Raw genomic sequence first — 27,837 nt, forward strand, 5'->3', positions numbered from 1 at the left:
TTGATCTTCTCAACAGTGTGACACACATTGAAGTTTGAAGGTGTCTGTATGATATTCTATTGTATTACTGAGAAGCAGTATATGCTGACGTAGTTACAGACTACTTAAATGGAAATACACAAGATGATAGCTAAGGTTCTTTGTACATCCCCTCTTTTTGCCTGAACACCCAAGTGAAAAATGCCAGCTTCTGCATTATCTTAGCTTGTTTACACCAGAAATAGTAAATGAGAATGGCCGTTTTTCCTTCTGTGTACCATTCACTATTCTGCATTCCTCTAGCACATCCCCTTTTACTTATCTTCTCTCTAAACTAAACAGCTCCCATTTTTTCAGTCTCTCGATTTACCCTCTGATTAAAATACAAGGAAGCTATTCAATTAAACTGAAATGCAACAGTTAATCAAATATATTTTTATTCATCCTTTTAACAAAATCACAATCAACTAACTATAATAAAGGAAAACAAACAAACAAACGTTAGAAGATTCACATCATTACAAAAGCTGAAAACAAAATCCCAAACTTATCAAGAAGTCTACTAAAAAATGGCGTATGGACAAAGAAAAAAATAGCAATTCAAGTGTACTCACATTGCATTGTGGTGTGGTATGGTACGGAATAAACACAAAACATTATTTTACCGGGAAGTGTCTTCACTATTCAGTCAGGAAACAAAAAAATTATTCACAACATCCTCATCAGGACCTACATTTATCTCTTCATTTAAAAAAAATAAAAGGTTCCTTTTGGCCTAGCACTACCCTACTTCTTAAAAAACACACAAAACCAAACAGAATTCTTCTCTTTAATAAGCTTCAGTTTTGCCAGAAACACCACAGAAGCTAACTCAAAAGAATTTGTGGCAAAGTGCCAATAATTTTCTTCCTTGATTGGTAAGAAAAAAATCCAACCTTTACAGAAAAGCTATCGATTGCTCTCCCTTACACGGTCGTCTGATGTTCCTAGTCACACCGTGATGCCAGAGCTAATACCATTCTAGTTGAGGTAGATCATTCTAACTATGGTAAGGTCTGAGAAGTAAAGGGAATATCTTTAGAATATATACAATGAATGTTTGGGGGTGGGGGGGGGGGGTTGAAGCTTGGAAAGGGAATTTAACGGACAGGATATTCTTTAAAACTCTTCTCCCTCTGGAACAACCTATTATTAGCTGATGTTAGAGTTTTCCAGAGGCTGAGCATTTTGCTGTACCTTTTATTAAAATCCCTGAGATTGCATCCTTGTTTTGGGGCTTGACACACATATGAAGAGGATGATCTGACAGGGTTGCCTGGGCTCGCAGGGGTCTGGATTTACTGACCCACGAGGTCCCTTTCAGTCCCAATGGCTTCCAATGAAACTTTTGAGGTGGCCTGTTCCAATTTGTTTAGAGTTAGGTCTCTTATCAGCTAACTGGACTGCACTTCGTAGTGGAGGCTGCCAAGGGGATTTAGAGGAGAGAGAAAATCCCTAATCCACCACGTAAGGCCAGCCGATATGATTTTTTTCCTGCAGTTCTTTCTCCCCATCTTTAGGAGGCATAATAATGGCCAGGGAGTAACCCTATTTGAAGCATAAAAGCACACATTAGGTTATGCTTAGAATTTACAGCAGGAAAGCATGGCGAAAACAACCTCAAACATAGTTTAGGAGAATATTATGAACAATCAACTAGTGATCATGAGGGTCCCTTCTGACCTTAAAGTCTATGATGTACAATCACTAAAGATAAATACCATCAGCAGAGACAGGCTGAAGTAAAGTCAGAAAGTTAAATAGCTTTCAAGTTCTCAGAGGAGAAAACCAAGAACAAAATAGGATCACTGTTAACCAGGGGGAAGAATGAGGCTTATTCCCAAGAAGTGGGCTTTCACCTTCTCCCCAGCATGGGAGGTTATACAGGGGTACATGGAGAGAACCAGTCCCAGCAGCAGCAGCTGAAAGGCTACACATTTCAAGTGAGAGACTGCAGTGGTTTTTAAACAAAGCATAATTAACTGATGAAACTCACCGTCAAAAAGATATTAGCGGCCAAGAGCTTTGTAGAATTCAAAAAGGATTAAAAACACTTGTGTGGTTAGTGACAACATCCACTGTTATGCTAGGAGACTTGTGTATATACATATATTTTAAAGAAAGGATATAAATGGTCCTCTTTGGTTTCAGCAGCCACTAACAGATGGCATTAGGAAAAAACTTCCTTTACAGACAGGTAGTTATTCCATAAATACTCTCTAAGATTTATGGCACCTTCCTCTGGAACTGGCCACTGTCAGAGACAGGAAGCCAGATTAAATGGTCCACCCAATCTCTTGGCAGTTCCTATGTTCTAGCAGTGATAAGCTGTAAACAAGTTGTTTATTGTTTTACTTCTCACCGAACTGAGCAAGGTGCTTCACAGAAGAACCAGTTTCTGCTCCAAACCGCTTACAGTCCAAATGTGAGGCATGAGCAGAAGTAAGAAAGGCACGTAGTCAGAAGAGCTGGGCTTAGGCAGAAGGAGGGGCACTGCTGTGGGTCCAGTTGCATGGTTTATGTACATGCATATTGTGGTGGCTCTGGGTAGCATTTTTAGCAGAGATGGAAGGTGGCAACGGTCAGCATTTTATCTTGCGAGTGTCACCAGAGAGGTGAGTTTTCAGCAGGTGTTTGCTGTTTGGAATGTGGGTGTCTGCCTTGCAGACAAGTCACTGTCAATATTCAGAAATCCTCCGAGGTAAACAAAGAGCAACAAAGAAGTCTTCCTCACAAGGCTTTCACTTGTAAAGCAGGTCTTTCTCGGTCCTCATTATCAGATGTGGAGCTCTCTGGATTCTCTATCCAAACTAAATAGTGGATTTCCTCTTCCATAGCTGGCTTACGGACATTCAAAAAGTCATCCCCTGGATAGCTCTGAAAGAAAATACAACACATTATTTTACAGAAGATCTTCAGTGTCCTCAGGGCTCGGTCTCTCTTTTAGTTAGCAGTAATAGTCAGCTTTACAGGGTATGCAGTGTACAGCTCAGAGGGGGAAGCAGAGGCAGCTCAGGACCAAGAGCATGTCCTATGGAGGGGGAATGTGGGGGTGTAGTTGCTCCTCCTCGGAAAGTGATGGGGCTTCGGTTGGTGCCAAGGGTTGGCCAGAGTCTCAGGAGAGCTCCCCCTGCTGCAGCTGCTTATCTGAGAGGGGCAGGCATGCAAGCGGGACATTCCAGAGGTCAGGACTGGGTCCCACAATGCTGCCAAACTGCACATAGGGTGTGTTCCCCATTCTCCCCATGGATATTGAGCTCATACAGGTGGGAGGCCGTTGTTGCTGGGATCGGAAGAAGGGAAGAAGGCAGCCGGGGAATAGTGATAGGGAGGAACATTGCAGTAGGTCTAACACTGGTAGAACTAGAACCACCATTAGAAGAGGCTCAGTGATCACTGGATGCTGTAGCCTGGACCCAGGGGGAGCTGGCATCGAGCCTGAACGTAGCCTTCCGCACTGGGCTGAGTTACACTGGGAGTATCTAGCCTGCCCATCACTATGGGGAGTGGGGCTTCTTGGGTTCACACTGCCCAAACTCCCTCCCACTTGAGAGGCTGCAGGAGGAAGAAGCTCTCTCCTCTACTTGATCCTGTCTTTTCTGCAGAGCAGTGGTCTCCAAACTGGGGCGCGAGATGATCCTCGGGGGTGTGCAGCAGCAGGAGCCCTCCTAATGGCACTCCACTGTTTTTTTTCCTTCGGCGGCAGCTCTGCAAGTCCAAGGCTGGTGTTCCCCTCTGGCGGCCCACCTGCAGCAGGTCTTCCGGTCTTCTTCCGTTGGCAGCGAGCCTGCGGCAGGTCTTCTTCCATCGGCGGCGCGTGCCAAAAAGTTTGGAGACCATGGCTGTACAGAGTCATCTGAAACCCCTTGGGAACCAGAGCCCACCAGTACTTCCCTCAGTGGAAGCTGTTCAGCCCAGGGTGTCCTAGTCCTACAAGGGCTCCAGGAAGAGACCTTCTTAATCGTTCTTTAGTCCTCTATAAAGCTGTCAAGGACAGTTTATTTTCCAGATGCAGAAGACAGAGACAATTCACTGTGGTGAACCAATAGCTGCTCTATAAACTGGGAATGGCCTCACTAGAAAGGTTCAATGTGCTCTCTCCAACTGCTGGCAGGAAGGAACTACAAGCGGTGTCTGGATTGGCCCAGAGATTTGAGGAGAGAAAAAGGGATTTAAACACAATTAAATGTAGCATAACCAGGATAACAATTGCAAAGGTGCAAAGTGCCTGTGACTTCACAGTAGCACGTAATTAACCCCATACACCAATTCTTTGTGTGTCTCTGTAGGGCTACTCAAGACTGGGAGATTGGAAAAGCAGATTAATTGAGTTGCAAAGAGAACCATTTCATGGAACTGGAAGAGAAAGCACAAGCTCTGTTGAATAGCATAATGGCATTTAGTAACCTAGTGAGTGGGAAAAAGTTTACACTGCTTAAGAAAAAAACTTAACTGAGGACATGAAACTCTTGGTTTTAGACTGTACTTGTTTTTGTATAATTCTCATGGTCTTAAATACTTGGTCTATATATAGTGTAAAATTCTCTTTAAAATTCTTTTAGATTATGTAAAGGCAAAATACTAATATAGGAGGTGGGAATGTAGAGACGACTTAATTCTGAGAGATCACTTGACAGAAAACAGGCAGATACTAACCTGGAAGTCCTCAATTTGCTCTCCAAACATGCGTTTAATAATTTTTCTAGGGTCAGGAATTTGTGGATAAATTAGTATCTTGAGCCTTTAGAATAGAGAAATAAAAGTGTTCGATGAAAACAATTAACCAAAGGAAGAACATTTCAAAGTTGCATTTAGAATGTTATAGTGAAAGTCAGCTGGACTCCGTCTTCTCTGACCATCTTTTGTCCTCCCAGACCATGCCCCGTTCTCTCCACCTCCACCTTCATTCCCAATAATGAATGGAAAAGGAGTTGTACATACAGGCCCAATTTTGTCTTTGGACATAGGTGCCGACTCCACGGGTGCTCTGGGGCTGGAGCACCCACAGGGAAAAATTAGTGGGTGCTCTGCCCCCACCGGCAGCCAAGCTCCCCTCCCCACCTCCCCCCCAACGAGCCTCGCCGCGTCCCCGCTCCTCCGCCTACCTCCCAGTGCTTCCCGCTGCCAAAGAGCTGTTTGGCGGCACTTAGGACTTTTCAGAAGGGAGGGGGGGAAGCATGTGCTCAGGGGAGGAGGCGGAAAAGAGGTGGGGCACAGGCGGGGATTTGGGTGAAGGGGGTGGAATGGGGGCAGGGCCAGGGGCGGGTGGGGTGGGGGTTTGAGCACCCACCAGGAACAGTGGAAGTCGGCGCCTATGTCTTTGGATATCTCTGAGCAACTCCCCCGGAAGTCAATGGGAGCTCCAAGTGTGCACCTACTGCATTTGCAACCATTGAGTGAAAGGAACTTCCTTCCTTTTTTTTTTAGGGAGATAAACTACACACAGTGTTACTGCAACCAGAACATATTTGTTCCATAAAAAACCTCAACTCAAAGTCAACTCTAGAGCTCTGATTGGCACCTCCATATTAATTGTGTACACAGAGGTATAAAGGGAAGATAACCACTGTCAAAACATACATACTACACATGAAAGGTAAACTAAAGCAGAGACTGACTGCAATGTAACTCTAAAAGTCAAGTCAGTCAGTAACAGATTTTAATATAAAAGCGGTATGGATATTTACCTTTTCAGGTACACTAGTAGAATTATAGTAGCGACTGCTACTGTTAATGGAACAGTGAGTATTAAACCAATATAGAATGTGAAGTCTGTGTTTTCACCTGGAAAACAAAACAAAAAAATCCCAAAGAATTTAGAGAGCAAAGTGCTTCAGGAATAATGAAAACGTTTAATGCAAACACTTCTTTTCAGGCTACATGATAGACTCCTAAGAATATTCCAACTTACAAATTCACAAATGCTTTTGTGAGCAATGGAAGTGACCACTAACTTTTCAAAATGTGACAGACGAAAAACAGCAACAGCTATGAAAATTCACGTAGTAAAGCTAACGATCTTCAAAGATTTCAACTGTGTTAGTCTGTATCCTCAAAAAGAAAAAAGGAGTATTTGTGGCACCTTAGAGACTAACACATTTATTTGAGCATAACCTTTCGTGAGCTACAGCTCACTTCATCGGATGCATGCAGTGGAAAATACAGTGGGGAGATTTATATACACAGAGAACATGAAACAACGGGTGTTACCATAACGAGAGTGATCAGGTAAGGTGAGCTATTACCAGCAGGAGAGTGGCGGGGGGACGGGACCTTTTGCAGTGATAATCAAGGTGGGCCATTTCCAGCAGTTGACAAGAATGTGTGAGGAACAGTAGGGGGGAAAAAACAAACATGGGGAAATAGTTTTACTTTGTGTAATGACCCATCCACTCCCAGTCTTTCTTCAAGCCTAAGTTAATGGTGTCCAGTTTGCAAATTAATTCCAATTCAGCAGTCTCTCCTTGGAGTCTGTTTTTGAAGTTTTTTTGTTGTAATATTGCAACTTTTAGGTCTGTAATCGAGTGACCCGGAGATACTGAAGTGTTAAGAGAGAGGGAACTTGGTCATAGCTGTAAGTACCTACACAGGTAGAAAGAATCTGACAATTCTGGGGCCCTTTAATCTAGCAGACAAAAGCATAAGAGGGCTAATGACTGGAAGTTGAAGTTAGAAAAAAAATTCAGATCAGTTCAAAGAAAGTGTTCTTACCAATGCTCTTCTCCTCACTCCAGTCGCTCCAGCGATTGCTGCTGTAACATGTTCCTTCAACCCTTGCTCTCACTTTGACGACGTAAACAGTGTTAGGATGAACACTGGGAAACCAAGCTTCAGTGTAGCCTTTAATCTTAAAATAAAGAAATTAAAGATATTTACTTATTTCTTGTGACAGGATACATGACATTTGCAAACTGGTTTCATTGTGTAGCTTTAACATAATCAAACTGAATGTTTTGACTGAAGCCCCATTTGCCTTTTGTATTTTTGAACTCCATAAAATAAAAGGGTAAAAGATAAGGAATTTAGATTTTCACAGTATGTATTGGCCTTAAACAATTATCCAAACTGCCGAAGCAAGGTCATTCAGAAATCAGGGTTCAAACTAGCTGACCCCAGTGTTAGCATCAAAGGTTAAACTGAGGCTGAATGGCCTGGAGTGGTGGTCTACAAGCTCCCCCAAATACCTGCATGAGTTCTACTGCCTTCCCCTCCATCTATCAGGATGGCAGAATTGCTGCCCAAGCTTTCCCTACACCAGAGTCTGCCCCTATCCCTGTGAGAAGTGAAATGCTTGAGAACCTTCATGTTTATTCTGAGCCCAAAGGACCAAATTCTCCATGGAACTTAGGACAAATGCCCAATCTCAGTGGTTCTCAAACTGAGAGTCAGGACTCCAAAGGGGGTTGTGACCCCATTTTAATGGGGTCACCAGGGCTGGTATTAGACTTGCTGGGGCCCTGGGCCGAAGCCTGAACCCCACTGCCCAGAACCGAAGCTGAAGCCTGAGGGTTTCAGCCCAGGGTGGCATGGCTCAGGCTTTGACTTGCACCCTGGGCAGCGAGGCTCAGGTAGGTTACAGGCCTACTGCCTGGGGCTGAAGCCCTTGGGCTTCAGCCTTGGCACCCCACCTGGGGTGGTGAGGCTCGGGCTCTGCCCTCCCCCACCGGGCTCAGGCTTCAGTCCCCATTCTGGAGTGGTGTAGTAATTTTTGTTATCTGAGGGGGTCACGGTACAACGAAGTTTGAGAACCGCATCCATTTCTCTCATTTTTCCTATGGGAGAAATAAAAGGGAAGACTGAACAAATTCATCTAGTGCCTTTTTTGGTGTGTGGACCATTCAGTTTTGTTTATAACTTATTGTGTACACAGTCCTCAGGAAAGGACTCTTGCTTTGCCAAGTTACAAAGCATTGAAACTAGTAGATAGCATACTAATGAAGTGAGCTGTAGCTCACGAAAGCTTATGCTCAAATAAATTGGTTAGTCTCTAAGGTGCCACAAGTCCTTTTTCTTTTTGCGAATACAGACTAACACGGCTGCTACTCTGAAACCTAGCATACTAAGCTGTTTTCCTTACTGATTTAATGGCACACCTAGTTCGGTTACTCAGATACAGGCATACACAAGCAAGTACACACCCACACATTGATATCAGTGCAATTGTATTGGTTTGTGTGTGTGATTATTTCCCCCTTTCCCTTACCCGCAAATCTCCTTGCTTACTACACACACACAACCACAAATCAGCATGTTCATTTTCTTTGTCATAATCAAGTCACAAAACCAGAGTACATGAATATGAGGATCTGACTGGGAGACAGACCATAGGGTAATGTAGTTGTGCTATATGTTTCTGAAGAGCTATTACCCCGTTCAGAAGTGTACCTGTTTTGCAGAGTACATTACATACATACCAAGCCTTTGCTATGGTAAATGGGTAGCTAAGGCAAGAGACTCAGAAAACTGGCATTAGTTTCAATGCATGGTCATATTACTGAACCACATTTCATGAGAGGAAAACCAGTTATGTCCACATATGCAGTTTCAAGTAAGTTAATAAAACGTACACATTTCTGCTCTGCATACAATTATAGCTCTTAATAGCAACTCAAGTGTTGCATTGAACAGTTTGAAGAAGATAATAAAAAAAAAACACATGCAACAAATTTCAGTGCCATTGTAAACAATTAATGGAAAAAAAGTTACATCATGTTGCTGAACGGAGCCCGATTTGCTGTCTTTAAGCTCTACTTGGTATACTAAGCAATGTGGTGGAAAGGTGCCTGGGTTTTGCCATTCTATGTGCATTTCATCTTTGATCATTGATGCCGTTACAATCCTTGGAGGTCCAGGTTTTACTGAAATAGAAAAAATCCAAATTTTTGAACTAAGTTTATTTTGACATTTAATATGATTAAAGTCCATACCAGTTAAAAAGAAAGAGTCACTAGATACAGCAGTATAAGGCATAATGCACGCACAGCAATTAGGACAGTGAAAAGTAAGGGAAGAGCTTGACAGATTCAATATTAGGACAGGGTGACCAGATGCCCCAATTTTATAGGGAGAGTCACAGTATTTCAGGCTGTGTCTTACGTAGGCACCTATTACCCCTAACCTTGCCCCGATTTTTCCACACTTGCTGTCTGGTCACCCTGTATCAGGATCAACAACACTTCTGATGAATTCCCAAATCAAATCTCATGAAAAAGTAAGTAGCAGATAAGATGCAATCATTGTATCGTTCTGCACTAGTCTTATTGTCTGGAGCATGGATGGCCATGCTCCAGAAGTTCCGTTTACATGGAAGCATTTGCTAACATGTTAAAGACAAGCCAACCACTAAAATGATGCTTTTATTATTAGGAAATTTGAACATGACTGTGAGATGGCAGGCTCAAAAATTGTGTAAGTTAAACCACTACTCAGTAATGTCAAGTCCTTGGTATTTCAAAATACAGTGTAATTTCTCACACCAGGAAGTCAAACTAATAAGAATATTCTGCCAAGAAGCAACATGCTGAATGAGCTCATTTGCCTTGCAATAGGATAGAGCCTCTCAGAAGCTCGTCATCACACCACATAGAGCTATGATTAGCCACAGAGTTCCAACATTAGAGAGTGTGGCCTAAGATACACCAAAAAGTGCCCTTCATTTGTCAAAAATAACTGACTACTTGACAATAAATTTAGAGGAAGCTGTGTACAAATCCTAGGTCCCTGACAATTTTCAAATGCCACAGACTGGCAAGAAGGTTGAAAGACCAGGATCCTTAAGGACAAGGGGCTGTGTAGTTTAGGTGAATGATAACACACACAAGGGCAAAAATACCCTAAAAATCTCCCACTATTACTGCAAAAATCTGGTACCTGCAAGAAGTCTCAATTGCAAGCTGATAGCTGACCAGATGCATCTGCTGTTCTCACTAAGTGCCGGTGACTCATATCCAGGGGAATACAAAACTTTGGATTCAAGATTGAAGAGAATGGATTTAAATGGCTCCAATGCTATCCAGATCCGCTCTCCTATCCCCAACTCCCAGAAGACCTGAGACATCTAGGATGATTAACATGCAGGGAATATAGTGGGGCCATTCCTGTAGATGAAGGGCCAGATCTTAGGCTAGTGTAAAGTGGTTTTGTGCTGAGTTTCATCCGGAGGCATCACTGATGCAATTTAATCTGGATAAGATGATCAGCCTATTACAAGAGAATCTTGAGTGTTCATGCACAATTTATGAACATTACATAATGTTCTTGTTAGAATACATACAGATATGTATCCTGGGTGTATTCTTGTCAGGTTAAACCAGCTGTTCCTTTTTGCACGGAACAATACATAATCAAAACAAATTCCATTCCCTTTTCTTTGACTGATATTTAAACCTAACACTCTTTGCAAAGTTACATAATCTTTTAAACCTACCAATTGTTGTTGGATTTCTGTTTGCACAGACAGGCCTAATTTCCTCCGAGTTGTCTCTGATCAAAATACTGATAGTTGGATACACATCTGTGGAATTTTGGATGGAAAGACTGAAATTACATCCAAAGTTATCTCCATAGATATAATTCTGGCACTGCTGGTTATTTCCCAGGCCGTCATACCTACAAGAATAAAATGTAAATATACCACATTTTAACTTCAAACACCAGGGCACCAATGGTTACATGTGCTTTTAAATCGGCTTTACAAGATTGTCAAAGTGGGCATTGCATGACGGTTAGGTTAGAGCAATAAGAGACGGGATTAGACTGAACACACAGGGTGTCATTTCACTCATACTTCAAGGAATGCCAAAGCATGAAACACACTGATTTTTCTGTACAAAGCTGCAGCAAAACAGAAGCAAGTCTTGGGCCCTTTAACTCAAAGCATGACAGACAACTCTGCTACCTCTATACTATATTTTAAAATGTTTAAAAAAATATTAGTTCAAAATAGTTTGTTCCAGGAGGGCAAACATCCCCAGGGAAAAAGAATTCCACCTCTGATTGATTCCTTTTGACATTCCCCTACCCCGAAAAGGGAAGTTAGTCCACTCAATGATGGAAAGTAGCGAGTCCTACTCCTGTAATTTACTAGCAGTTATAGGGGAGAGGTCCCCAAGCTTTTTCAGTCACGACCCCCTTACTCCTAATGTAATCTGCCCATGCCCCCCGGAGCCATGGTCAGGAGCAGAGACTGTGGTCAGGGGCTGGGAGTGTGGCAGGTCTGGAGGCCAACGGCAGGGTGCCTCTCCCTTCCCCACCCTCACGGGGCTGGCCTGGGCCCTGCTGTGCACCCCCAAATGTTCCTCCTCACCCCCTTAAGAGGACGGGCCCCACAATTTGGGAACCACTTTTATAGAGTCACCCAGGGTTTGGCTAATCCAGTCAAGAGTCCCTCCCATGCCACCCACGCTACTAATTACCCACCTTCCCCAGCTGCCCAAGAGAACTACGGCCACCTGCACACCTTCCTCCTTGTTTCCCCACCTTACCCTATGGACACAAGCACAGCCGGGACCTCCTGGCTCTTCCACAGGAGCTGGGGTACTGCTGCTGTAGATGTCTTCCCTCCTGCCCCCCCCCCACCTCCAGCAGGGAAGGAAAACTCTGTCTCTGGCACCACAACAGGAGTGCAGTTTCCATGCTGCCTGCCCCCATGTGTAGGAGGTGGGGAAGCTGTTGCAGTCCCTCTCACATATGCACCTTCAGGCCCCCAACTCCGTCCCACCCCACACTATCCACCTCCCTGTTGAGTGCCTACCACCTTCAACCATCCCTGAATTTTCAGGAAAATTTGAGTACAAAGATATATCAATATTGTACTCATTCCTTCCAGCTGGACTCTATTCCAGCTAATACCACTTTGGACTGGTGGGAATTTGTTGCCAGCTAATGCCAACAACCCAGGCAGCTGAGAGGCCTTATATTCACATTCATCCATGATCCCAGCATGGGTTGGGCAGGAAAGGATTCCAGGAGAGGGGTGTAAAATGCTACTCCAAGAAGGTGCATAGTCCACTAGAAATTTAAATTATTTTTTCCAATTAGAACCAGGGCTAGGTTACCACTGCTACATGCAAGAAGGGGTTGAGGTGAATAGTTTTGGACAGTGAAAAGGTCATTTCTCCCTGTGTATAGCTTAACAAGTAACAAACATGCTGGTATTTGCTGTCCAAATACATTTGCAGAAAACTTAGTAATTTTAGTATCTACCATTAGAGTGAGAAAGACAACTTTTTTATGTAGTCAACAGAAAGTAAGATGTAATGTAAATTTAAAACTAAAAAGAACTTTGAAAGCTTTCAAAAAAAGTCTCTTTATATCTCTGCAGAAACTAATGAAGTCTAAAATTTCAGGAAAGACATCAATATAGGGGTGTGCGCACTGGTTAGTGTATATAAATATCCGTGCCAAATTCTCTCTCTCCACAACTCTGTTGTCTTGTAACAGAAGACTATTTATGGAAGACAGTTGGCAAGTGAGTTGGAGATGTTAAGGTGGCATCCTACTCCATAACTTCCAGGAATAAATCAGTTTCTTAAAGATGGAAGATAAAACCAACAGATAAATTTTTTTAAAAAATGAGTTTCTGGGGCAGGCCAAACGCTTCATATAAGCAAATCAGCTCTAAAGAGCCAGCATGCTAGATGGGACTCACAGTTCTAGTCTCTATATTAGAGCTTTGGGATCCTTCAGGGCAACGGGTAATAAAAATAATATTTTTATTATTAATTATTCTTATTATTATTAAGTCAGAGGTATGCAGAGTACTTTTAAAGCAGGGAAAAAAAACCGAACAAACAAAAAACAAACCACCAATCGATACAAACCAGTAGTACAGAGTGTAGTTGGTACCAGCACTTGCATTCTGTCCAGGAAGCCATGTACAGACCATGTACTCTAAGTTGTACCAAGTGCAATTTATGCCAACAGCAGCAGTGCCTGCAGCACCTGGAATGCAAGTTCAAAGGCTTTTTAGAAAGATTTTTTTCTACCAGTAAGTGCTTTTCTTTCCCAAATATCAGAGCACCCTCCTGTTGTTTAGTGAATATCTTAGCAGTTGACATTGTTCACCTTCCACTATCCCACTTGAAAAGCAGAGTGCGGGTGTGACGTTGCACTCTATACGATTTTATGAAAATATGCTAATGAGTATGAATATAATGTAACTGGAATATGCTCCATGCAAAAGGTCTCTTGTAAGGTATCATTACAAAGCTTATAATCTACTGAGTGTGGTCGTCCTATTTGTATAAATGTATCACTCTTGTATCTGAAACTAGAAATATGAAATATAACTCTGGGGGCCTATTGTAATTATGCAAAGTGTGGGCCATTAATGGTGGTTTGGAATCTTGAAGGCTCCCATTAACCAGGACAATTGACTGTAGATGGCTCTGTTTTACTTGTAAGACTTCCTGTATACTTGTGTGCTGGCAAGTGGGTAATGATGGCTTACAGTGACATGTGATCATGTCACCTGAACTGGAATCCATTTTTAACCTGGTGCTTTTCCATTGAGAAAGAGGGGTGGGAACCCAGAGGGACAAAGGATTCCTGCCTTATGCAAAAGATATGTAAGTGGGTGGAATAGAACAAATGGGCGGCCATCATGAGAAATCCCCTAGCTACCACCTGAGCTGAAACAAGGGCTGTACCTGGGGAAAGGATTGTGCCCAGACTAGGAAGGCGTCCAGTCTGTGAAAGAAACTTATTGAAACATCTGAGAGTGAGACTTTATCTGTATTCAGTTTTATTACTGTACTAGACTTAGACTTGCGTGTTTTATTTTATTTTGCTTGATAATTCACTTTGTTCTCTCTGTCACTACTTGGAACCACTTGAATCCTACTTTTTGGATTTAATAAAATCACGTTTTACTTATTAATTAATCCAGAGTATGTATTAATACCTGGGAAGGGGGGGCAAACAGCTGTGCATCTCTCTCTATAGAGGGCGAACAATTAATGAGTTTACCCTGTATAAGCTTTATACAGGGTAAAACGGATTTGGAGTTTGGACCCCATTGGGAGTTGCACATGTGAGTGTTAAAGACAGGAACACTTCTTAAGTTGCTTTCAATTAAGTCTGCAGCTTTGGGGCACGTGGTTCAGACCCTTGGTCTGTGTTGGAGCAGACTGGCGTGTCTGGCTCATCAAGACAGGGTGCTGGAGTCCCAAGCTGGCAGGGAAAGCAGGAGCAGAAATAGCTTTGGCACATCAGTTGGCAGTTACCAAGTGGGGGTTCTGTGATCCAACCTGTCACAATGGGCTTCTCAGGCTACAGTGAATGCCTTTATTAGTCAGCAAGTGAAAGTCACTCACTTGTACAGCATGGCATTCCTGAACCTGTGCAAGGCTCCTTCTAAACACAAGTGACCCAGAAAAGCCTAAGCTGTTGCTTTCATTTAATCTGAACTAGTGTGAACAATAATTTTACAGATAGAATGAGATGGTGAAACAGGGAAGTCATATTCCAATAAAATGCAGGTGCTTTAGGGTTAGTTAAAATCCTTGACAGTCAAAGGAACATTGTTGCAAAGCCATGAACTGCATGACAGCTGCAGCCATTAGAAACCATCAGTGCTCACCCACAGTTACTGGGGTATCAGTGTTATTTTCATGTACTTTGAATATGGAAATAAACTGTCTCTAAAATACTATTCAGTGGCAAAAGTGAGTCAAAGTCAAGTTTTAATCATGACTACTGTACCTCCAAGATACCTCGACGGTATTTAAAATACTAGGAAACAAGTGACAGAATGGTAGAAACAAATGATTACATAGCCACCATGAGTTGGGATGTTAACAGGATATCCCATGGTGGGTACAACAGCTATAGAATCAGGTTCTTCATATTTAATTTCATGTCACTCACACAAAAAGTGGCAAAATTGCATAGGTTGAAGAGTTTCTTTTTTTAAATTTAATTTCTTCATTTCCTTCCATCCACTGCTGTCTCACACTGTATTAACAGATTACATCTTAGAGAAGAAATAAATATATCTGGTAACACCACAATAATCCTCAGGCACTACACATATATGTTACTTCCATAAAGAGCCCAGCCTTCAACCTCACTTCTGCTCCTAAACTTGTTTCTTCTGCGGAAGCGACTACTTGAAGGTTTATTACAGGAAAATTAAAATTGTGTTTAGTTCATAAGGTGACAGATGTCTATGCAGATAGCTTTTTAAAAACAAAAGTCTGTTTAGCTCACTCACTCCTAATGGTCCACCCCTGGGGTGCATCAGAACAGTCCTTAGACCAAAGGATACACAGTACTCCTAGGACACGGCCGCCCTTTAATCAGTGAAAGTTTCCACATCTCAGTGTCTCACCGCAACTTTACTTTTCTTTCCAGTTGACCTGCTTTTTTTGCTTCCATTACTGTCACTTGCTTTCCTGCCCACTTCTCCCTGCAGCTCTCTCTACTCCCGAGCAACTGGACTCTGCCCTGTGGCCTATTACTGATCAGTCCTCCATACACCTGTCTCGTCCCTGACACTACCCAGAAAATGTGTTTCCCTTAGCTATTCTCCCCTGGCCCAATCACTTAAACTTCTCATCTCTGAATTCATCTTTTAAAAAATGAGGAGAATATAAGAATCAAATTTATTAGCAGGGCACACAGGGTAGGTTTCAATATTACAGAGGCACACACACTTTAAGAATTAAAACATATGACAATTATTTCCCAGTTGTATGGAGTATTCTTGTACCTGTGTTGGTCCCAGGACATTAGTGAGACAAGGAGATGGGGGAATACAGTTTATTGGAACCACTTCTGTTGGTGAGACACAAGCTTTCAAGTTTAGACAAGCTTTTGAGTAAAGCTTGCGTAAACCAGAAATCTTGTCTCTCTCACCAACAGAAGTGGTTCCAACAAAAGACATTCCCTCACCCACCTTGTCTCTCTAATTTGCTATCTTACTTGCCTGCTAGGATTGGTGCTCAGGATTTTCTGTTTCTCCTGTAAGAGCTAATAATATAAACAACAAACAATCCTGAACTAATGTCCTGGCAGGTGAGAACTGTACAGTTCACTTTTAAAGTGTATTGGGATGTGCAAAAATACAGACACTTTCAGCTAATTTAAGATTTTAACTGAGTTTTATTTTTCTAAAGATTCAGCTTTCTTGTACTACATCTCAGAAAGCAAAAAAAGTTATGTATTTCATCAGATATAAAGAAGGTAACATGCTCAAGGCTAGGTTTTAGAATGGGTACCTTTTGGTGGAGTAGAAATCTCCACCCAGTTGCTTGGTTCACTTGTATTATCAGATTTGCATTCACTTCTCACTCTGAAATGAGCCTCCTCATTCAAGGATACATCTTCCTCACGAAAAAGATTCCTACTCCATTCCTAAATTTAAAGAAAAAAAAACTTTAAAATGCCCAAATATAGTAAACACACAAAGTACAAGGGAAACCATAGTTAATGTAAAAACATATTAGAACAAATCAAAAGGCTCACACCCAGTTCTAGAACTAAAGGAACAAAGAGGATGCTTAAAAATCCAAACCAAAAGCAATGAACAGCCATTCAGCAAAAACAAAAGGTGATGATCTCTCGGCAGGCATACTCAAACATACCACTCAAGAAGAGAGAGAGTGTCATAGTCTGAACCAATTCCCCGTGGACATGGACTGACTGGCAACCTACAGAGATCCAAAATGGAGTATGGAGGAGACTTTTCTTCCTACGGGCATTCTTCCAGATCTGATAAGGCAAAGTCATGAAGTTTACACTACCTCTGTCTAAACAGAGGACTTAAAAAATACAGGGAGGTCAATCCAGCACCTTTCACCACTCCATAGTCACACAAAACATTAACAGAAGGAAAAAAGCACTCAAAGCCCATACCAGAGTAACAACAGAAAAAAACATGCATATAAGCAAACAATCATTGAACAGGTAGGGAGTCAAACAGCCATTAACATTCCAAATACAGCAGATCAGAACGCAAAAACTGCAGCCACAAAACAAATTTATGAACTGCTTTCCCTTAAAAAGACCAGGATATCCTGGACTTGGCAGCTGTCACAGCAATAATGTTCAGCAATAACGTTCAGTAATCACAGAGTGTCTCCATGAGGCATCCTCTCCGGGCCTGGAGGACTTGCATCATATCAGGTTTGACTGCATCCAAGACACTGTCACTTGGGGGCAGTTCAGGAAAAAAGTAAAGTTTGTTATAATTTGGAAGTATATGACTATCTAACCTAAGATGACGACTGATGTCTCTCTTCTGGACTCGGAGCCCACTTTGAGGGGTTCAGAGTCAGGGTACAGGACCCTTTCAGGAAACCCAGTTTTGTGTAGCTTGAAGATGAAGACAAGTTTGGTATGTATTGGTTAAAAGTACCTTTAAAAAGAATACTTAATTTAATGGATGCATGAGTCTTTTCTATTATGCTGTCTGTGAATTACTACTAAAGTACCCTGCTCAAGAACGAGGCTGGCTACTGCTTTTGAGCTCTGAATATTCCACAACCCGTCATGACATCATAACTGCAACAGGTGAGATTTTTTCAGATCAAACCCTCTCTAATTTCTCCCCCCCCACACACCAAAAAGCGTATACTTGGGTCAACCAAAATATTTTTATTTGAGCATAAGCTTTCGTGAGCTACAGCTCACTTCATATTTTCCACTGAATGCAGCCGATGAAGTGAGCCATAGCTCACGAAAGCTTATGCTCAAATAAATTTGTTGGTCTCTAAGGTGCCACAAGTACTCCTTTTCTTTTTGTGAATACAGACTAACACGGCTGCTACTCTGAAACCAAAATATTTTGTAACTGTGTTGATTTCACCAAATTATTTCTGTGAAAAAGACTCTAAAAAGTCAATATATTGTTTCGAATTAAAAAAAGTAATATTTTCAAATTAAACTTTTCATTTCAAAATTTACTTCCATTTTATTAAAAAAAGGTAAAAATCCATCAATAATTTTTTTTAATTGTTTTGTCAAAATTTTTGGTTTGTTTCTGGTAAAGTCAAGATAATTTTTACCCCCTCGTTTGGCCACCAAATCTAAACTAGTTATTCGCACAGCCCTGCAAACGACCCCCAAGTATGTAGATCCATTATGAAGTGTATAACATCTAAGAACAGTTACAGGTAATTTTATTTCCTTTCATTGTAAGAATAAACATTTACTGGAATATTGTGGAATTCAAAGAGCTGGGGGAAAAACAAAAAACAAAACAAAAACAACAACAAAACGTACTCTGTTTTCTTGTGGGATGCCATTAATCAAAATTTCACTGCAATATTCTAGATCACAGCCACTGTTCATGCCCTCTGGGGGATTCCATGTCCATTTCAGTTTACAGAGCTGGCCAAATGAATAATGCAGGTTGGATGGAGGTGGGAGAACTTTTCTTCCTATAAAAGCAAAGGAAAAAGTTCTAAATGAATACTTCATGGGTGCTCTAAGTAATTTAATTAACACTGGCGAAAAATTTTCCATTAGGACTATTTCGACAGAAATTTCATTTTAATTAAATGAAATGTTCCACCAAGAGCTGACAGTTATCTTGAAAAAGAACCCACCCTTTCTGGTCAAAAAATGAAAATCAAGTTTTCAGCTGGAAACTCTCACATTTTGACCCCCTCTTCCCCCCAAAAATAAAAAAGTAAAGTCAAGTCTGTGGAAAATAAAAAATTAAAGCTGGTCAGAAAATGTTTTAAGTTTCATGTAATGAAGCTGAAATCCTAAGAGGTTTATATTACAATGATTTAAAATGTAAATCTGCTTCAGTTTCACAACCCTCCTAAAATAAAGGATAAATAAAACCCAGTATATTTTTATATTTATTTTTAAAAAGTCATTTGATTAAAAAAAATCCTGTCTTTACAGTGGTTCACACTGACTGTAAAGCAACACAACTGAAATATTTGCCCAATCAATGCTTCCTCTTACTTCCCCAAATCATACTGGCTGACTGGGTCGGCAGGTGCACACAAAACCTTCTCCATCAGGAATTACATTTTTTGGTCAGATTTTATTTGGCATCAGCAAAGGGCTTATGGATGGCTGCTGATGCGAAAGTGTTTGCACAGAGGCTGACAGATGAACTATTCTCTGTCCTTACCCTCACAGGTCTGCCCATCCCACATCCAGCCATCAGATTAAACAAAAGCACAGGCAATGACACAAAGATGTTATTATGAAGCAATTACGGTTGCTACAAAAATACATGCCTAACAAGTCTACAAAAGCGAAGAAACAAAAGTGACGCTACCTAACAGTACATGTCCTCTACTCCTTCACCTAAAACTACCATATAGCACAGCTACCTTCATTCTACCCCTTCGAGATGCTAGCCTACATGCTCTTCTACAAACAACCCTTTGCCAAGTCACTGTCTCCCAACATAACCAACTACGACACCAAACATCCACAATTACTAGTATGGGACAAATTAATCTGGGAAAGTGCTGGGTACACAAAGGCAGAAGGGGAGACAACGTTAAGACTGCAGTGTGTGGCATACAATAGTTACGGTAACAAGGGATGCGATTGCAGGCAAAGGAACAGAGAATATGTCCTGGTAGGTGGCTGAAGTTTTTATTTGGAGGCTTTTGTGAGTTTGTAGTAACCCTAAGTGCTTCAGAACAAAGTTGTGTGTATTAACAGAACCTATTTTGTGTTTAGAGACATAATCCAATAGTTTTAATTTCAAAAAATTAGTCTTTCAAATTACAACCTTTGGGGTAGATTGTGGCTTGGACTTTACACACACCTTAGTGAGTAAAAGGGCATTAAAAACTTTACCTTCCATGGATTCACCTGATCTTTAACTCAAGTGCACAATAGGTAGGACCAGGGTGCAATAAGAAATAATTTACTGCTGGCATAGGCTAGTAGCACACTACTACCCCTCAGAAGAGTGATTCCCAAACATTAACCACCCATGAACCCCTTTCACGAAAATATCAAATCTCGCAAACCCCCTCCTAAAAATGAATATTTCCAGGGATTTCCTCCCTTACCTGAGCATAAATTATGGAAGCAGTGATCTTGGAAATAATTTGTTTTTTTATGACACGCCTATTACCACGATGGATAAAAATCAATAAAAAAAATCCAATTTTTTTTATTTATATCAGATTTTTTGATAAAATGCTTTTGGAGGAAAAAACCTATCTAAAGATAAAGATAAAGATACATTTTAGCTCCAAGATATCTCATCATGGAATTGGGATTATAAATTCTAATTCTATAGTATGAGACAATATATTCATGTAATGTTTAAGAAAAAAGTTTTGTAAATGAGTTCCAATAGTTCATGGATTACGGACCCCATTTTATGAGGTTCCAGAGGCTTCTGTATAGATTATTTAGGTTAATCTTTATATCTACCCAATGGGACTCAGTGCTCAGTCTAGAAGATACCATCAGAGATGCTTAGTTTTGCTGTTCTCAAACTGTGGATTTGTCTCCAGAGATAACGTGCCTGTTAACAGCAAAAATGTTTTAAAAATAAATAAATATATAGAGGTGAGAAACAACAGACCTCAACCCTATTGTCCCTCTGCAAATTTGTGTACAGAGTCACTCCCTTATCTCTCCCTAAAAGTGCAAAGTTTCAGAAAGTTCAATGAATAGAAGATTGTTGGGGATGGAATAGATCTAGATAAGGAGAAGAGATAAATGTAAGAAGAGAGGGACATGCAGTAGAAACAAAAGTGAAACTGTTTGAGCAGCATATTCCAGAAGTCTTGAGTGTAGCCTCCATTGATTTGAGATCTACCATAACATTCTCTCACTAGAAGGGAAAAACCTATAATAGCAGCAGGCCATAAAAGAGACCCAGTTTCGGAATAAGAACCATTCAAGAAATATATGTTTGCTGATGACGTTTTGAAGAAAGTCACACCATTGAACTGGTGGAAGTCACTCAAGCACTTGGATTCAGAGACCGTTGATGTGATAATCTCACTTTTAACAGCAGTAGCTTCTTCTGCAGGTGTAGAAAGACTATTTTCTTCCTTTGGATGAATTCATTCCAAATTGAGAAATCGTTTGGGCCTGAAAAAGCAGGAGAGCTTGTTTTTCTTTGCCAGATTATGAACAAACAGGAAAATGAAGGTGAAGACGACTGTTAGCTGCAGAAGCCAATATTTTAAGTTTCTCACGTTGACCTGGCTGACGTAGTCTATTTAATTTTTGTTTTGTTTTTTTAAAAAATTTCATTTAACTATTTTAGTTAACAATTTTAACAAAGACAAACCTGATTTTAAAAAACTTGAACGCTTAACTAAATTCAAAAATTCATATCCTTGTTTTGTTAAAATATTGTAGGTTTGCTGTTGAAGAAAAAAATCCAGAATACATAATGTTGTTGTTTTAGTTAAATAAAACAATTTAAATGTCGGTTTGGTGATGTTCTCCTCCTAATGCAGCATGGCAAGAAAATCCTCCAAATATTAATGATGAATCTGTTGAATTGGAGATAGTTCACTTCCCAGTGACTTCATAAATATCTGCTTCAATTAACTTTGGTAAATGAAATAACCAAACAATCCTTCATTTTCTGATACAGCTGTAAAACTAATCTGAAAAGTTTTCAAAATAAAATCACTTTAAAATGTATAGTGTGTACCTTTTAAGAATGAAACCTACATCTGTCTCTGAGTTATGAAGAATATGTATTGAGGTTATAACCACCAACAAGAATGCACTTTTAAGTAGAAATCCATGATTAAATCGAGTCTTCCTGACTAGTGATTTAAATCAAATCCACCCTGCTTATTACACACAATTATTACATTATTTATCATTATTAATTTTATTACATTATGAAAACAGCAACACTCTTCCAAGATTTCATTTCTGTAGCTCATATCACTTGGATTAAGCCTCCTACATGTTTCATCCAGGAGTACCAGACGTGAACCAGCATGAAAGTATTTAAGAAGCCAACTCAATAAAGAGTTCCTCCCACAAGCATTCGGGTCTTGAGCAGTCCAGGCAAACAATGCAAACAAAGCTTAAACTTGTTCCGCCAGGAAGTCATGGTCACGGAGCTCAGGCTGCCAGCTCCTAAATAAGTGAGAACTGGCTGGAAAGGGAGGGGGCGAGCCTCACCACAGACTGCAAGGGGTTGGTTAGCCAGGCGATCCTTCAGCTGGAAGGTTGGGGCTGCCATCTTAGACTCATTTACTGGAAGTCTCCACTGACCAAGGGAAGTGGCCAGAGCGTGTGTGTCCTGGCTGAGTGATCCTTCGATCTTATGTAGAGCAGTGGTTCCCAAACTGGGGTTTATGAACACTTGGAGGTTCGTGAAATGTATCGGGGGTTCTCAGAAAAAAAAAAAATCTGTAATGGTGGACAGAGCCCTCCCTAGGGATCCCGGGTGCGGGGGCCAGTTTGCTTATAAATGTATCTAGTTCTGCTTGAAAAACCTCCCACCAAGCTTTCTGAAAATTCCATCAGGCCTTCTGTAAACTGTTTGTTGTTAATGTCAGCAAGCCTGTGGTGGTCAAGGACAGCAGATGCTGAGATTTCAGAAAAGCTTCAAATACTTTCTGCTCTTTGACCACTGGAGGCATTTGCCTGGAAGATGAAAAGGTGATTTTGGGTGAAGAGCCTGTAGCCTATCTCCTACTGTGAAAGCTGGGGGTTTGCCTTGGATCATAGAGGAGTTATAGGTCAGTGACTGATGCCCATTCCATTAGATTCTCTCCATCTGCATTGTTTTCAGGGTAACCCCATCAGACCACAGTAAATGGAAAGACTTGGAAAGGTGAGTGTAGTAGAGGTTGGCCAGTTAGCTGATGGAGGCTTGTAGATAATTAGTGCAAACTCATTCACCTCGATTCCTGCGATGGCATTTGGACCAGATATCGATACTGTGACAGAGGACAGCTCTTCTCTAACATAAGATGTCATCCCCTACTGACTGCAATGGTGATGAGCCATGACAGTGTAGCCTGGAACTGAAACTTGCACATCAGTGGTAGAGTGCATCTCCTGAAGCAAAATTACATGTGCTTCAAGGTTTGTATGTAGGTGGAGTTTGTAACTTTGCTGTTGATATCCCCTCAATATTGGAACACAGCATCTTGAGAACCGACCCTAGTGCTAGGGTTTGCGGTGCTGGCCCTGAAAGGGACCCCGTTGGAAAATGGCCCTTTCAGGCTGAATGTGGCTTACAACGTTAGCCTGTTCCACGTTTTGTTTGCTTTCTTTTCCCTTTGCACTGCTTATGGGGGATGCCACAAGAAGGTAGCAGACATGCCCTATTCGGGCCCTATTCTGAAAACATTCACTACTGAGTGTGATCTCACTAAATCAATTAGTAGTTCTAGTTAAGTCTTTCAATATGACTTTCTACAGTAGTATCACATCTTGAAGTATTTGCAGAATTAAGCCCCTAATAAACTGCAACCAGCACAGGAGGCATGTTTTTTGGGGGGGGAACCCCAAGGTGTCTTTAAATAATTCCAAGCTAAGAACTTTAATAGACACTCCTTTTAAAATTCTACAGCTTTCCTTTTAGTAAAGCTTAATTTTAGGTATTTTAAATTCACACACAACTATTTCACACTGCCTGAAGCTGAAATTGTGTTTGCAAGATATAAACCTTGACTAAGTCTTATTAGCATAACCAATTTAACCTAATAAACTTCCAAAGTAATTTTCAGGTCTCATGCTTTTAAGTCAACCTCTGAAGAAAAAATGGCTTAGATGTAAAAAGCATGTATAGAATACACCTTCGGTGATTACTCAAGTCTTGCTCATTACTTTTATTATTAAAATATCAGCCAGACAGTGGTTTGAACAGCAATTACCACAATCTTTTCAACTTTTATGAATTTGGACCTATTCCATGTAAAGCATAGTTAAATTCTGATGCAAAATACTTGCATTAATAGGCAAAAAATTCTAAGTTACATTTCTATGTGCATTTAATTTCTGGTAAAAGCTGAGTAGCGTACGTTCCTTTCCCAAAATCTGGATGCTAGTTTGGGATTGTGAAAGTAGAATGAATTATATGGAAATTATAATTCATTAAAGAAATGCTGCTTGAAGGGTTTGTTGAAATATAGTTGTCAGAAAGAGAAACATTAAGGAGTGTGAGACAATGGGTCCTCAAACTAATTAACTTAGAGCTCCTACTGAGCTAGGAAATTGGTAAATGTTAGCATGCAAATAAGATCTGTATGTATATTTGTCAGTTTCTGCTTCCTTTTGTCTCTTATGTTAAATTGGCTTTGGCTTATCTGTATAAATAAGTTAGCTTGAGCCTTAGAGAGGGGCTCACATATCTGGGTGCATTGGCAAAGTGCTTTGCTAATAAACAGAGTGGTCTGACAAATTATGGGAGTCCTGAATCTAACTTTGACAGGATCAGGTATGGTTAGGGCAGTGGGGGGAGGAAGGACACAGGGATGCATGACAGCTTTATGATCAAACACTAGATTAGGCAAGCAAACATGTTCCTCTCGAATATTGGTATGGTTTGGAAGCTTCCATTTTGGAGCCATATCTCAGGACATGTGATGGGTGCAAGATTATTTAGAACCCCAGAGCTGGTGGATAACACAGCAGGATGTTTTACTTAATAGAAACCTCTGCTTTTAAATTCAGTCCCCATTGTGATGTTTTATTTCTGCATCATCCCAATTACCATCCTTAGTTTGATAAGCAGATCAGCATTAGCTGAAAGGATCTAACTTATAAAATACATATAAATACATGCCTGGGATCTCCATGCCTTTTTCATGGCCTCTCTTTCCTTATAGCTCTCTCTGACTAAATACCATAATACAAAAGTAAAAGTAACCAATATCTCTGCAAAACTGTGTTTCTACTCATAACTTTTTCTTCATTTAGCAACTTAATGATTTAATGGGATTTTACTTCACTTCACACTAAAGTGTTAAAAATCAAGTAGAAAATAATCAACCTGATTCAATATTAATACATACTATTACATACAGGTGGCACCCAATGTTCATATTAGTTTGGTAAATCATGATTTAAATATACGTGATAAAATTAATCATCAAGGGGTAGCCATGTTAGTCTTATCACAAAAAGACTACCGAACTCCTTGTTGTTTTTGTGGATACAATTAAGATATCTAATTTAAATAAATTACTATAGAGGTTTGACAGATTAATATTAGATTAGCTCGTAATGGCAGCCTAACAGTAATTATGAAAGTGAAAGAAGAAGTAGATCAAAGATAAGTACTTATCAATAATCGTGAGGGGATTCCAACTCTCTCAAGGAGAACAATACATTATATTTAAAAAATATATAATTATTCATTATTTCCACTCTTCCAGAGGTGTGCACAGTGATTTAGTGACCATTAAAATGGCACCCCTTTGAGCTGAAAAAAGTTTACAATAATAGGAAAAGAAAATCAATGGCTCAATTCAAAGACCAAGATTTTTTTCCATTTCAAAAACCTAAAAAGAGAAGTATTTTATTTTTGCTCAAGATCTATCTATCGATCTCATCAGTGAGACCTCCAGGAAGATTAACTGTAGCAGGGACCGATTCACTGATGTACTCTTGTTTCCAATATTTAACTCCCCAATATCAGAAATACCACCATTTATACAAAATACAACTTGATTAAATATTGAACCTCTGCCTCCCTCCCTCTGCACTCCACCAAAATTATCCTTATCTAACATCTGAGGCTTTAATGACTTCAGCTGGGCTCCACCTTGGCATGCAGGTCCCTATTTACAAGCAACTTACAGTACTCCAGTGAGTTAGTATAGTAAATAATCTACATATAAGGCTAGCATCCCACACGGAAAATAAGAACTAATTAAGTTATTTAGAATTAAAATTATATAATGGAATTTACTCATGAATTTTATTCCTTTGTACTTACCACACACACATACACACACTTACTTTTCAGATTGTTAATAAGAATAAGAAAAAAATTCTGATGGAAAAGCAAACACAGGGAACATCACTGGGATCGAATGTAGTCTCTACATACATTTAAGCATGTGGTCTTTTGACTAAGTATTTACACTCATCCTATGTAAATAGGAAATCCTTTACAATTTAGATTGTTTAATTTTCATTTACATTTTCAGTCACATTATATTCACAACGTTTTTCCACTGAATTTCTTTAGTTAAAGGGACAGTCAACATGAAATTCTAGACACTTTAAAAAAATCCCCCAACTAGAGGTAGATTGTTCTCAAATCTTTCTTTGCTGATTTTGTGGGTTTACAGATGTATTTTCCTATTAATCTGAGAAAGCTAAAATAATTTAAAAAACCCTTGTTTTCCCTGTTACTGTGTGAGCACCCTGCTTCAGAAAAAGCAATGGGAAACGAACTATACAGAAAATAGTATCAAATGCACAAAATAAAGAACCGGGGTGCTGAATAAACAAAGTTTTTTTCTTTAATTCTTTCAATTTAAGTAAACTTTGGTGCTACTTGCAAGAGATGCAGGTTTGAAATTTTTAGAAAAGTGTGTTTTTATTTTACAGTGGTTGTGGCTGCAGCCACAGAAATTTGAGATACAGTTTAAAGCCACCAGATATGTTAGAAGAAAAGGAGGACTTGTAGCACCTTAGAGACTAACAAATTTATCTGAGCATAAGCTTTCCTGAGCTACAGCTCACTTCATCGGACCGATGAAGTAGCTCACGAAAGCTCATGCTCAAATAAATCTGTTAGTCTCTAAGGTGCCACAAGTGCTCCTTTTCTTTTGGCGAATACAGACTAACACGGCTGCTACTCTGAAATCTGTCAGAGATGTTAGGGTTCTTTTGAAATACCATCATAAAGGAAGGAAGATCAGAATCTTAAATTTCTCCTCACTATTTTATGATATAGGAAGCAGAGGGTCTGAAATCCTAATTCACATTGCACATCACTCAAAATTTCCACGATCTACAGGAGGTTTAGGCTGAAAAGTCAAAGTTATTTGAACGGAAGGTGCAATCTAATGATCGCACCCTGAAAGAAATATAGCGACTAATCCTGCAAACAGCAACTACCTCCTGTCTTTACAAAGAGTTGTACAGGAACAAAATTACTTGCAGTAGTAAAGATTTGCAGGACCACACGCGTGTAGCTGGCGGGATTAAACGGATTAGGAACGGCTGGCCAGGTTACAAAGTTGTTTTTACAAATACAGACTAACACGGCTGTTCCTCTGAAGGTTTTTTTTTTTTTTTTTTTTTAATTTATTTCAGAAGAGGGAGACTGATGGCCCCGATCCCGCCCAGGTGCGGGCGCCGACTTGGGCTGCATGCCCTGGGAACGATCCCGCCGCACACGCTGGCGGGATCAGCGCCGAAGAGAGCTCCCGGCCCGGGGGCAAGCGACGTGACACGCCCGGTGCGAACGAGGAGCTGGGGGGGGGGCAGGTACCGCCGCGCCCGGGCAGCAGGGCAAGGGGCCGGCCGGGCGCCCGGGGAACACTGACCGCGGTGACCCGCCGGCTGCAGCCCCCGCAGCGGCCGGCGGCCCCGCCCCACGCCCCCGCCGTGTCTCCCCTCGGCCCCGGGCCGCCCCCCCGGCTGCCCGCCTCGCCCCGGCCCCGCGCCCCCCCGCTCCGCGCCGCACCGCACCTGCTGGCCGCCCCTCGGGCTCCGCGGCCCCGGCCGCCAGGCAGAGCGTCAGGGCGAGGAAGAGCCGGGCTCCGGCGGGGACCGCAGGGCCCATGTCCGCGTCCGGCAGCGCCGCCGCCGCCGCCCCGCTTCCCAGCGCTGCGGGGACGGGCCAGACGGGAAGAGGCGCTGGGCGGCCCGCCCAGGTAACCCGAGCCGGGAAGGGAGCGGCCTCCGCCGGGAAAGGCGGGGCGGGCCAGCGGCCCG

General features: G+C 41.2%; 1 protein-coding gene across 2 annotated transcripts; it reads right to left on the bottom strand.

Moving 5' to 3' along the window:
* Positions 1–399: 399 nt before the first annotated feature.
* Positions 400–27,837, bottom strand: IL13RA1 (interleukin 13 receptor subunit alpha 1). Of its 2 annotated transcripts, none has more exons than XM_048863258.2 (10): positions 27,592–27,836; positions 18,244–18,401; positions 16,239–16,374; positions 12,840–12,960; positions 10,445–10,626; positions 8,725–8,876; positions 6,730–6,865; positions 5,706–5,802; positions 4,675–4,759; positions 400–2,895 (listed from the first exon to the last, which is right to left on the bottom strand). In XM_048863258.2, the coding sequence occupies exons 1-10, from the start codon at positions 27,683–27,685 to the stop codon at positions 2,749–2,751; spliced, it is 1,308 nt and encodes a 435-aa protein (XP_048719215.1). In that variant the 5' UTR covers positions 27,686–27,836; the 3' UTR covers positions 400–2,748. The 2 variants fall into 2 exon arrangements, with proteins under 2 accessions (XP_048719215.1, XP_074988693.1); XM_075132592.1 differs by lacking the exon at positions 400–2,895 and adding an exon at positions 2,910–4,152 and having other exon boundaries at positions 27,592–27,837.

This window comes from Caretta caretta, chromosome 9, assembly GCF_965140235.1.
Source record: "Caretta caretta isolate rCarCar2 chromosome 9, rCarCar1.hap1, whole genome shotgun sequence".
Taxonomy (NCBI): Eukaryota; Metazoa; Chordata; order Testudines; family Cheloniidae; genus Caretta; species Caretta caretta.